The 13139-nt window shown below is 31.7% G+C and overlaps 2 protein-coding genes across 2 annotated transcripts in view; both read right to left on the reverse strand.

Annotated features, from left to right (window-relative positions):
• Positions 1-6462: 6462 nt before the first annotated feature.
• Positions 6463-9665, reverse strand: LOC111614199. Its single transcript, XM_023355581.1, has one exon. The coding sequence runs from the start codon at positions 9587-9589 to the stop codon at positions 7406-7408; it is 2184 nt and encodes a 727-aa protein (XP_023211349.1). The 5' UTR covers positions 9590-9665; the 3' UTR covers positions 6463-7405.
• LOC111614202 overlaps positions 9604-13139 on the reverse strand; it is a 7715-nt gene continuing 4179 nt past the window's right edge. Inside the window, exons 5-6 of the mRNA XM_023355584.1 lie at positions 9722-10795; positions 9604-9612 (exon numbers count right to left, since the gene is read on the reverse strand). Of these exons, the coding sequence (XP_023211352.1) occupies positions 9604-9612; positions 9722-10795 (1083 nt within the window). The remainder of the gene's footprint in view (positions 9613-9721; positions 10796-13139) is intronic.

Raw genomic sequence — 13139 nt, forward strand, 5'->3', positions numbered from 1 at the left:
CATGACCTCAACTACATTGGTGAACTAGCCCTAAATCATGGATTGGACAAGTTGAATAATCCAACACCATTCCATCCGGCCTTATCTATCCAACAAGACACTGGCACTACCCTCAATGACAACTCCATCATAAATATTTTTACCGACGGGTCCAAGGCTGACACCGGTGTTGGGTGCGGCTTTGTGGCATACAAGAAGCGGCATTGTCTATACCAGATGCAAAGACAACTGGCCACCCATTGCACTAATAATCAGGCTGAGTCCCTGGCTATTAAGCTCGCTCTTCAATGGATCATCAGTAACAGCCACCTCCTACAGTATAAAACCTTCCATATTTACAGTGATAGTAAAGTTTCTATCCAGCAGCTTCTTAAATTTAATAACAGCTTACCCATTGTGAATGACTCCCCATGCTACATTAAAGCCTTCAAAGACAACAATGTCAATGTATCAATCCATTGGGTTAAGGGCCACTCTGGGATCTATGGTAATGAGAGGGCAGATCTCCTCGCTCGCTCTGCGCTGAAGTCTTCGGGCTCCGTCTCGTACTGTAAACTCAGCCTCACCTATATTCGTCACAGGGTTCATGAAGTCACTTTAAAGTCCTGGCAATCAAGTTGGGATAACAGCAACACCAGCAGGCTAACTCATAGTTTTTTCCCAAGTATTCTGCATAGGACTTCTAACCCCCACCACAGTACCAAGTTTCAGTTGACGCAGCTTCTGACTGGGCATGGCAACCTTAGGACCTATCTCAAAAGGTTCCTAAATAAGTCTGACGGTATTTGTGACTGTGTCTTCAAGGAGGAAGAGGACACTCATCACATCCTTTACCACTGTCCGCTCTACTCCAATCAGCGGAAGCTCCTTATTAGTGCGGTGCACAACAACAAAGAATAATGGCCCTGCACCTTGGACACCTTCACCATGAACCTCAACATCTTCTGTGCCCTAAGGAACTTTGCCAAGGATATTCGCATTTTGGACTAACTAATCCCCTTGGCCTGTACTTGGACACTTTCTCCTGTGGTCCTCATCATGCTTCAGTCAACACATCATCCCTACGGTGCACGCCTCCTCATATTGCACTTGGGCTCTTGGCAGGCCCAATGGACTTACCTCGCCGTGCATCTCTCACCTCCAGGTCTGCACTTCCCTCGGCTGATGTTGTCTTGTATATTATGACTATATGTTATCCAATGTATTTTCTGTGTTCGACTACTGTCCCTGTATTATATTATCTGCCCCCGCAGTCCTGTCTATGTGTTTGCATATTAGTTATTCAATGTTTGCTACTGTATATGTATATATCCATATCTATGTATTTTATATTATAATCTACTGTACTACTTTTGCTGCAGTTTTTTTTACATTTATCTATGTTCTTTGTATGTATTCAGTATTTAATGTATTGTACTGTTTTATTTTATTAATAAATGCGATGCAGATGCCCATGGTCCTCATGGGTCTAAGGTTGCTCTTTTCCTCTTTTCTATTGCACTTTATTTCACCTTCACTCTCACTCCATCCCTGTCCTCTCCCTTTCCTTTTCATCCTACGGGCTATACCTGTGAGTTTGGCCTTATCTGTTTACACATACACGTGTTGATTGGTGGCAGGTCCAGGACAGAATTAGAAAATAAAGGTAATGATATGCTACAGAACGTATGTAACTGGGGAAACAAACATAAATTATCCTTTAATCATATTAAAACTAAGGCAATTGTCTTTAATAAACCTGGAAAGCAAAACTTATATTTAAGGCCACCTTTATTAAAAATGAACAACAATACCATTCATGTTAATAAAACATTGAAATACCTGGGAATTATCTTAGATTATAGATTAGGTTGGAATGACCGTATAAAATATATAACAGATCGTGTTGGGCTGGTATTAAATTCATTTTCACAAATAGCAAAGAGAGATTGGGGGGATCTGCTGGAGCTATGAACATTATATATGATGGTATTTATATACCAATTATTACTTATGCTTGCGGTACTTGGGGCTGTTCCACAAGTAAAGTACACATTAGGAGGAAATTAATATCTTCACAAAGGCGTGCCCTAATGATGATCACTAGAGCATTCCGCACTACCAGCAATAAAAGTCTACAAGTTATTGCCAAAAAACCCCCAATTGATATTATAATCAGACAAAGGCAAAAACTACAACGAATTAAATGGGGAAATTGCATCAAACTTATCTCTGGCAGCCTAACTCCAAATGACATGGAATGGTCTTTTCCCTTTAAAAACACAATTCAGTATGTTATCATGTAAGTAGCTTAATGGTATGCCAATCATTCAATTAATATAAAAATATATACAGATGGGTCTCGCATAAATGATTGCGTGGGTTGCAGCTTTGTGGTCTATTATGACAACAGTGAAATTTTCCAACAGAAAATTCGTTTAAATAATTGCTGTACTGTTTTTCAAGCGGAGATGTACGCCATCAAAAATGCCATTACCTGGTCTGATAGTATATTTAATCATGCTTACATCAATATTTTGACTGACACACAAAAGGACTGATATTTTGGCCAAACAAGCAGCTGAAAATACAACATTGCCAATCTTATATAATAAAATTAGTTTACAAACATTACAACACCTCTTATGGAATGATTGTATGCAGATATGGCAGGAGATCTGGAATGAAAACTCTAATTATATTACGTATGAATTTATTCCAGACATACGCAACTTACTTAATTTGAAATGGTATATTCCCAACTATTATACAACGCACATGTTTAGCAGACATGGGAAATTTGCCAGCTATTTGCATAGGTTTACGAGCAGATCTAATAATTGTGAGGTCGGGACCACACACTCCCCCTGCGACGGAAACCGGCTGTCGAGCTAAAGTCAATATATCAGTGACTTATTACGTAAATAGGACCGGTGTGACCAAGAAATGGGGTGCAAGATGATTTAATTGTCACATTCCAGACCTAATTGACAGATCCGCGAACGTCAATCGTGGGAACGAGTGAGAGATCCACTGTCGGGGAAACTTTGGACGGTCACCTTACAGAGAGTTCAAAGCAAGACCTGCTGACACTTCTGTAGAGGGGGTGGCAGCTGGGACAGCTGCGTCTTCTCCAGGAAAAGTAGACATTAGGTAAGATTTACTGGTCCGTCATCCGGGAAAGGGCTTGATCTGACTCCGGAGGGGAATGGCCCGGACGGGGATATTCGGCAACCCTGTGTCCCAAATCGCGTCCGCAACAGACCAGGGACCAATAGAATTGCAGGGGACCAACATTCGGACCAACCAAAATCTCGGTATTTCGGGAAGAAAAAGGTTATAAAAGCCCGAAATCCCAAGGACACGGGGAGGTTGGGAGCAAACAGTCTGGTCAACTCAGCTTGGGACTATCGGAGCAAAAGGCTAATGAACTACATACGGCAGAAGAGTTCAGGGACTGAACTTCCCATCGTAGAATTCTCCACAATCCGAGTAAAGGAATCAACTTCCTCCAGAACACCATGGTTCTTGCGCTACGTGGCCCACTTCCTTCTCCAGCTGCCAAAAAGGAAACCTTCTCTGATCTACGCAGGAGAACCTTTTCCGTTGCGAGACTCACGTGCCTCTGGGAAGGACACTCTACCGTTTGGTACAAGATCTTTTAGAAGGACAGACCAGTGTTTCTACCTGTAAGCATGTCTTTGTCAAATAAACGCGTAGAATTCATAACTTCGGTCTCTGTGTGACTCTTTGCGTCCTGCAAACCACTACCCCCATACGGTAGGGCTTTCTCGTGTCATCCTGAAAACATTCGCGAGAAAAGCGAGCATGTTCACCTTTAACTGAATGGTCAACACCTCAACTGTGGTGACAACAACTCCTTGTAGGGCAATCATTTCAGGTATTCATTCTTACACAAGATTTCTATAACTCCGCATGTCTCCTCAACAGGTTGGGCATTGTTGTACTTGAGATTTGTATCTGAAGCAAATCGTATCCTGAGGGACACTGAAACATCAAAGGAGTCATGTAATCATAACATACCGAGCATTCAAATAATGCTATTAGAGCTGGGTCTGTTTTTGACAGATCGATTCTTGCTCTAAGTTCAACGTCTTCTTGGATGTTGATTTCTATCACTCCTCCATGATTAACTGATTTTCTATTTCCTTCATTTAGAACAGGAGAGTCTCAGTTATCTGAGAAATTACATGCTTGCATGTTATATTTTTTAAAGAAGTCTTTAGTGTACTTTTCTTGAGTAAGTCTCATGTTTCTGGTAGTTCCTTCTCTTTCTATCCGTATTCTGAGAACTCACTTGCCATGATCAAATCTTTCATTTTGAATTATTTCTGAAGAATGTGTTAAATTTTTCTTATCATCTCTAACAGTAGTATGCATTTGATACAAACTGGGTTATAAAAATTAATTAGTATATAACTTAATTAAAAAAAAAAATTTTTTATAAAAATTTTTTTGAATTAATAAAAAGTTTTTTTGAATTATATCAAAATAAAGACTTATACAGTGTAAATTATATTTAATTTGTATAAGAATTTAATAATACAAATTTTTTTTTAAAAAAAAGTTCGAAACTTCCCTCTTGTATACAAATTTGTACCCTGAAATAAGTCCTGTGGATCCCGCGCTATGTTCTTTTGTTTCGAATTTTCGCGTGTCATTCTCACTTCTAACAAAGAGGATGATGGAAGTATATTTTTATTATCTAGAGCCTAGGTGGGGAACCTGCGACCTCCGCGAGGTTCTTGTGCGGCCCTTTGCCACCTAGTACAAAAATGGTAGAGTTTGTTTCAAACAACGATTGTACATCAACGTCATGACAGTTGCCCGAAAAATCCCGCCAAAGACAGTCATATTGTAACATGACGTCAGAATACTAGTCTGAAACGGACTCTAACACGCATGAGCGAGGCTCTGGCCCACAGACCATCCGTTTCAGACTTGGACACTCAATGTTAATTTTTTAAAAAACTGTTTAAAAAGCGCTAGCAGCGCCAACTACCTTGTCTAAGAAGTAAACAAAACTCGGTTTCAGATCTCCCATTTGAGTGTCACACCTTGCTTTGGCTTCTCTGACTCGCATCTCTCAACGCTTCCCTGTTGCGATCTTCAGCAAACTGTAGTTAACAGTGAGTGCTTATAACAGTTACACGGTTTTATTGTATTTCTAGAAAGTATACACTTTGTTAAAGATATTATTTGATATTCGTTTTTTTATCCATCATGTCAAATAGTAAGAGAAGAAAATTAGGTGATGAAAACAGAACATTTAATGTAGAATGGGAGTTAGATTTTTTCTTTACTGCTGAGAAAGATAAAATGATGTGTTTGTTGTGCAATACAGTTTTAAATACTTTAAAAAAAGCGAATGCAAATAAACACTATTTGACTCATAAAGAACATAAATATTTCGCTTTAGAAGGTGAATCACGAAAAGCTGCACTTCAAAAGNTTCCTGCTTCGGAAGTACCTACTGTTGCGAGACAACATTTTCTCTCATGTCAAAAATAAAAACAAATTTAAGAACGCAAATTACAGATGCACATTTAGAGGATCAATTAAAGCTGTGTGTTACGAAGCTTGATCCAAATATACAATTACTGTCAAACAAAAAACAAAGCCAAATAAGTCACTAACTTAGTGAATAAAAAAATATTTTTTATTGTATTTTTTTATGATATTTTTATATTATTTTATATGTATATTATATTTAAAATTTTGTAGTATTATATTTTATTTTTTCTATATAATGCAATAAATTGTTAAATCTAAAGAAAAACTATAATAATTTCACAAAAGTCACTTTCTTAGATCAATCAGCTTATGCGGCCTGTCTTATTGCTGCCTAATTTAAATGTGGCCTCTAATGGTAAAAAGGTTCCCCACCTCTGGTCTAGAGTTTATATACAATTTAAGTTTTAAAAAACGATTTGTTCTTAAAGAAAAAATATGATTTTGTGTTAGTGATTGATATTGGCAAGCGAATTATGGTAAATATTTTGTTTTTTTTTTTACTTATCTCTGTAGATAATATACTACTTGTTGCTAGTTTTTTAGAAAATATGATTGGTTCTTATAAGATTTCATTATATCATTTGCTAGTATAGAGAAACTCTTATAATATATTTTTTCTTAACAGAATTATTTGGGAGAAATCTTTTTTTTACCCCTAAAACGGTCGCGAAGTAAGTTGTTAGACTGCATTCTTTACCTAAAACTGGCCCCTTGAAGTGAACCACATTCCATCATCTATTCAATATTCTGTTCAGAACTTAAGATTTTCTCTATCGTTAGATATTTTCTGATTTTTGTGGATAATGTAATTAATTACTAGATTTTTTTTAAAAAAAAAAAAACAATTGACTCTTAACTTTTTTATTTCTTTTAAAAATCGATATGTTACAGATTTTAATCTTCTTCTTCTTCATCGAATTTATTTATTTTTTCCATTATATCATCAACAATGTTACAAATATCCTGAAGTATGTAGACTAACAAACTGTGAGAGTTTTCAGCAATATATTTATGATCTAGTTTCTGATATTTAATAATATAACACCAGAAAAGATGGTATTTAAAATCGTGAATAAAATCTTCGTTCAGTATTTGATAACGAGAAACCAAATCCCAGTGGAGAAAATCTTGTAATTCCCGTAGAGTATCGGTATTTAATCGCTGATATTTTAAAACTATTCTCATATTTAATTTATCAATATATTTCTTAATAAAATTATCGGAGAGAAGTTGAAATTTTGCTATTTTATCCCAATTAAGATAGTCCGAAAACTTATCCATGAATTCTTCGTCTAATAATTGGTGTTCGGAAATTATATTCCATTTAGCGTATTTAATATGTTTTTCGATAAACGTAGTGGTGAATATATAATTTTTCCATATTAGCTCCCAGTTTAAATTATCAGCAAATTCAGAAATGAAGTCTCTGCTTAAATCAGTTTTTTGGCTTATAATTCCCCATTTAATATAGTTTTTAAAACGTTTGATATTATTTTCGTCCATCGGTAAACTCGAAAACTTTTCCCATTCGAGTGGTGTAATGTGTTTGAATTCTATAAAAAAAACTCTGTATTAGGATATAGTTTTATTATATATAAACATGGTTACAACATTTTTAAAAAGTACGATTACAGTTAGAACAACTACATTTTATAAAATTATTATTACATAACATCATAGTTATTTGGTTAGTCAATACAAAAAATTTACAAAAGTATTTCTTATTATTTGGTAATTTAAATAATCCAGCTTTATTTACAGCTTGTTTTAAACAACGATATGTTTTACTCGAAACACCATGTATTAAACAAGTTTTTGAATTTCGTTTCCTCTTGTACAATAATATGTAACCGTATTGGGGGGGAGATGATATCAGAGAATCTGGAAGAATTTAAATATAAAAAGTATAATGTCCGAACGATATCACATCTATACCATTATCAGAAATAAATTTTTTGTCGTAAAACGGGGAGAGTGATATTTTATTCTGAAGATATGTTGTTACAATATGGTTTTTACTTTTAATACCATACTGCTGATGTCTTAATAGCTCAGTATTAAATAAAACTTCTTTATATTTTTCGTGGTTAAAGGTTTTAACAACAGATTTTTTAATTCCTTTAGCTGTTTTTTTATTTTGATTATCGAAAATATACGAATACATTTTCGGTTTTAATGAACAAAATTCTATTATAGGTTTAGACGCTGTCTCGTCTTTAAAATATCCAAGCTTATTTTTATTTGTTACATCAAATAATTCATGTGTGTTAGGGTAGTTGCTGAAATCAAAAATATCTGGAAATGATTTAAAGTCATTATATAAATTATTCGTATAAATTTGAAGTGTTAGTGAATCAGTATCTGTATATAACAAATTCACATTTTCACCATATTTATTTTTAAATATTTTATAAAATATTTGATACATATGCAATTTACTTAATTCTAATACACAAAATCCTATATAAATCGGTTTATCCAAACATAAGTTAATTTTTTTCATTTTAAAAATCGTGAGATTATCATTAATAATTTGGAAATTTTCGAGAGCTGAGTGAGATAAATACTTTCGACATTGATTTTCAGTCATGGCTGTTTTTAAATTTAAACGCTTTCTCACATTCTGACAGGTTTTACCGAAAAAACTGTTGTTCATTAACTTGAAAAAACTTTTATCGAAATCATTCGTTGATTCCTGCCGTTTTTTATTATTAAACAATACATAATCTCTAAGCCATGGTTCTTGATTAAATGCAAGCACTCGATGAATTTTAGTTAATATTAAACCCTCTTCTAAATAAAATTTTAAATTTCTATAATGAATTACATAATTTTGTTTATCAAACAAAGTTGGAATTAATTTCTTATTATTATTATTATATTTTAAATTTAATTTAGTTAATACCGATTTTTGATAATTTGATAATAAATCGAATGGAATATATGTATGATTAGGAGCTAATGGTAAGTCATTATGGCGGTCATGAACATTTGGTGGATAATTTAAATCAACCTCTAAAATATAGCCTATATTATTCCTATCGGGAATATTACAAATGTCTAAAGCATTTATCTCATCCTCAGATAACCATCTGAAATTATTTACAGGTAAATAAGAACTCATCACAAATCCGTAGAGATTATTAGCATCTATCGAAATAATATAGTTATGTCGTTGATTTTTATCATAGGTTTCTGGAATTAGAGGATTGTTGGCCCTCGCGAATCTTTTCGAAGTTAGGCTAATTCCGCCGCGAATTGCTTGTTCAATAAAAAGGTACATATTAATATCTTTAAATAATTCGAGTTGAATTTTTGTCATTTTTAATCCACAATTCCATGTTAAGTCTGGAGCTGTTATGAAATATACTGGATCTAAATTATAATATTTTAAACTTAATTTTCTAAAATTTTGGAATATATCAGCTAGTAATAAAGTGTCAACATATTGATATAATTTTAAATAATCTTTAAAATTTTTACAACGAAATTTTTTCCAAACTAATTTTGCATGATCATAATCATCATCGCTAATATTTTCTCCAGATAATTCGTTATAAAAATATTTTTTTGGGGGTAAACATTTCTCGTATAAAATATCCTCATTTTTAAAATAAGAATATGGGAAAATTCCTTTCCTTTTTAATAAATTTTTATTTTCGTTATTATAGAAAAATTGATTAAAAATAGGAAAATTATAATTTGCATTTTTTAAATTTTCTGTTAAAGTAGTTAGCGAAGAATTTAAAAATTGGAAACTGTCTATAAATTTGAAATGATCTAAAGTAAACGTAGTAAATTTTTCTGAATTAACTGGGATAATCTGAATTCTCGAAAATAGTTTAGGAGGAATATTTTTGAAAATCAGATGGGAGTCATAACCTGTAAAATTATGTAGTATAATAGGAATAAATTTTTTGAATCTATAATTTAAATTACAATGGTTATGAGCTATTCCGCGAAAATCACCTGTTAAGTGATCGTGATCTCTTACTCTGATATCATCATAATTAAACCCCTCCTCACATATATGACACCGATGTTCGTAATTATCGGGAATAGTATCCACATTCATTTCTACATAACTATTTATTTTATCTAATAAAAATTTTAATTGATTCTGGATATCAAATAAAAAATGCTTAACAGCATCTTTACCACAATAAAAATTAGAATAGAATAAATCATCATCATTTTCTATAATAACGATAGAATAACATATAGGTTTATGAATCTGAATAGTTTTAGTGAAACTAGAATTTAGATCTACAGCGTTTACATCAACTTCTTCTAGAATCGATTCAAAATCAGCATAAATTACTATGGGGTGATATAATTGCTTCTCGTAATTAGTAAATTTAGCAACCGCTCTTTCTCCAGTCGGGGTAGAAACTTTCTGATATTTATAATTAGAACATATTTTCACATGCTCATTTAAAGTATGGCTTCTTTGAAAGCCTATAAGACATCGTTTACAAAATTTTCGTATTCCTGATTTTTCTGACAATAGTCTGTTAAAATTTCTAATTAGAAAATAATGGGATTTATATAATAACAAATTAATTTCTTTTTCGAACTGATATTTACTTATATAAATAGGATAAATTATTTTTTTTTCATATCCAAATACTTGAATTTTTAAACTATTATTTTTTTCAAATGATGGAATATTTTTAATATTTACTGGAAATTTTAGGGTATTTGTATTTAAATATTTCAAAAATTTCCTGTACGAATAAATCGAATTTTTGTTGTTAGTATTTGGATACAAACTAGCAATTACGCAGTATAAAAAACATTGATTATCACTACATTTAATATTCAACAAACAACGCTTATTAATTAAATGTTTTGGTAGGATGATATTACCACATCCACCACTCTCAGCCTTATAAATTCCTAAATGAATATCTAAAAATATAATTTCCTTAATTATCCACCCTGATCCGTTTTTTATAAACTGATCAATGAAGTTTAAAATTGTATCAAAAGCATTTGTTAACCTTTCATCGATCATATACCGAGATAAAATATGTTCTACTCGACTGGAGAAAAACACATCCTGATACGTAATAGTTTCATTTTCTGAATATTTTATAAATTTTATCTTTAGATTTAATAAAAATTTCATCCTTGAAATTAAATCATCATTAGTCAAAATATTATAAATAGTATGTCTAACATTTTCAAATAAAATACTAGGATCTGTATAATTAGAGATAAATGCTCTATAACTTCTGACATACCCCTTGAAGGCTTTTTTCCTTAATATAAATGTAAAAACCATTTTTTTTTTTTTAAAAAAAAAAACGTATCATTACACAATCAATAATTTGTATTAAAATTTGGTATATTCCTCCAAATGCTGTCCCATTGCGTTGAATGCTTGTTTATACTTGCTAAAATCTTTTACATTTATATTACTTTGTGATACATACATAGAAATTTTGAGTGAAATTCCTGTATCTCAATTCTCTCAGATTCACTAATCTTAATTTAAAAGTCAGGGAATTTTTTATTTCCTTACTTTTCTCAGCTGTTAGATCCAAATCGAATTTTGTCTTTTTTGTTTTCACCAATTATTACAGAATCAATAATTTGTATAAAACCATTATATTATAAAAACATTACACAAAATATTTTTAAAAAACTGTTATACCATTATATCATTACACAATCAATAATTTGTATAAAACCATTATATCAATAATTTGTATAAAACCATTATATCATCACACAATCAATATTTTTATATAAAACCATTATATTATAAAAATTACGCAAATATTTTTTAAAAAACTTATACCATTATATCATAAAAACATTACACAATCAATAATTTGTATAAAACCATTATATCATCACAGAATCAATAATTTTGCATAAAACCATTATATTATAAAAAAACATTACGCAAATATTAAAAAACTGTTATACCATTATATCATTACACAATCAATAATTTGTATAAAAACATTATACCATACTATTAAAATTTGGTATATTCCTCCAAATGCGTTGAATGCTTGTTTATACTTGCTAAAATCTTTTACATTTATATTATATTTATTTGCAGGATATGATCCTTTACTTATTGTGATACATACATACAAATTTGACTGAAATTCCTGTATCTCGATTCTCTCAGATTCGCTAATCTTAATTTTAAAGTCTGGAATTTTTATCTGCTTACTTTTCTCAGCCGTTAGATCCAAATCAAATCTTGTCTTTTTGTTTTCACCACTGTCGGCTGTTTTAGGCTTAGGACCTCTTTTCTTCTTATTATTTTTTTCAAAATCAAAATCAAATTCTACAATTAGTTTATAAAAAAAAATTATAATCTAAATTAAGGTAGGTATTATTATTATTAAAATAAAAATTACTTACCGATGTCGGACATGATGAGTGAAGTTCTTGGTAGAAAAAAGTTGGTCGATGAGTGAAGTTCTGGAAAAATTCAGCGGCTTTTATCCTCAGCTACTTCTTTGTCCTGTCTTCGAAGAGTTATTATCTAGATCGTGGGAATGCAGCTGGGACAGCTGTGTTTTTGTCTTGTAACTATGGTGCTAGGGTACAACTGTTTTCCCACGCTGTGTTTTTTGTCTTCAAACTATCGCACTGGGGACAGCTGTTTTTTTGCAGCTGTGTTTTTGTCTTCTAACCGGGGTACTAGGACCTCACCTGTTTTTTCCCAGCTGTGTCTTTGAACTAGGGACAGTTGTGTTTTTGTCTTCTAACTGGGTACAAGGGCACACCTGTTTTTCTCAGGTGTTTTTTCGTCTTTTAACTGGGTACAGCTGTTTTTCCCAGCTGTTTTTTTTGCCTAATAATTCTGTTAAGAAATTATATTATGACAGTTTTGTTTCTCTATACTAGTGATATTAGTAACATCATTGATGATATAATGAAAACTTAAAAAAATGAAAACTTAAATAAAAATATTATGACAGTTTTGTTTCTCTATACTCATGATATAATGAAAACTTAAATAAAATTAAACTAATTGTAGAATTTGATTTTGATAAGAAAAGAGGTGGTGAAAACAAAAAAGACAAGATTTGATTTTGGATCTAACGACAGAGAAAAGTAAGCAGATAAAAAAAAGTTAAATCTTATAAGAACCAATCATATTTTTAAAAAAAAACTAGCAACAAGTTGTATATTATCTACAGAGATCAGTAAAATTAACTAATTAGATTTTTCTTAAAAAACGCTGTCCAATAATTCTTTTTACCAAAATTTGCTTGCCAATATCAATCACTAACACAAAATCATATTTTCTTTAAGAACAAATCATTTTTTAAAACTTAAAAACGTATGTAAATTCTAGAAAATAAAAATATAGTCTCATTCTGTCTCTGTTAGAAGCAAGAATGATGAAGGCGCGAAATTCAAACAAAGGAAAGTAGCATGGGGTCCCAAGACTTATTTCAGGGTACAAAATTTGTAAAGATTTTCTCCCCAAAAATAATTCTGTTAAGAAAAAAATATAACAGTTTCTCTATACTAGCGATATTAGTAAGATCATTGATGATATAATGAAATCTTATAAGAACCAATCATATTTTCTTTTAAAAAAACTAGCAACAAGTTGTATAATAACTAGAAAGATCAGTAAAAAAAAA

This window comes from Centruroides sculpturatus, unplaced genomic scaffold (genome assembly GCF_000671375.1).
Source record: "Centruroides sculpturatus isolate CEXI.00-Female unplaced genomic scaffold, Cexi_2.0 scaffold1849, whole genome shotgun sequence".
Lineage (NCBI taxonomy): Eukaryota > Metazoa > Arthropoda > Arachnida > Scorpiones > Buthidae > Centruroides > Centruroides sculpturatus.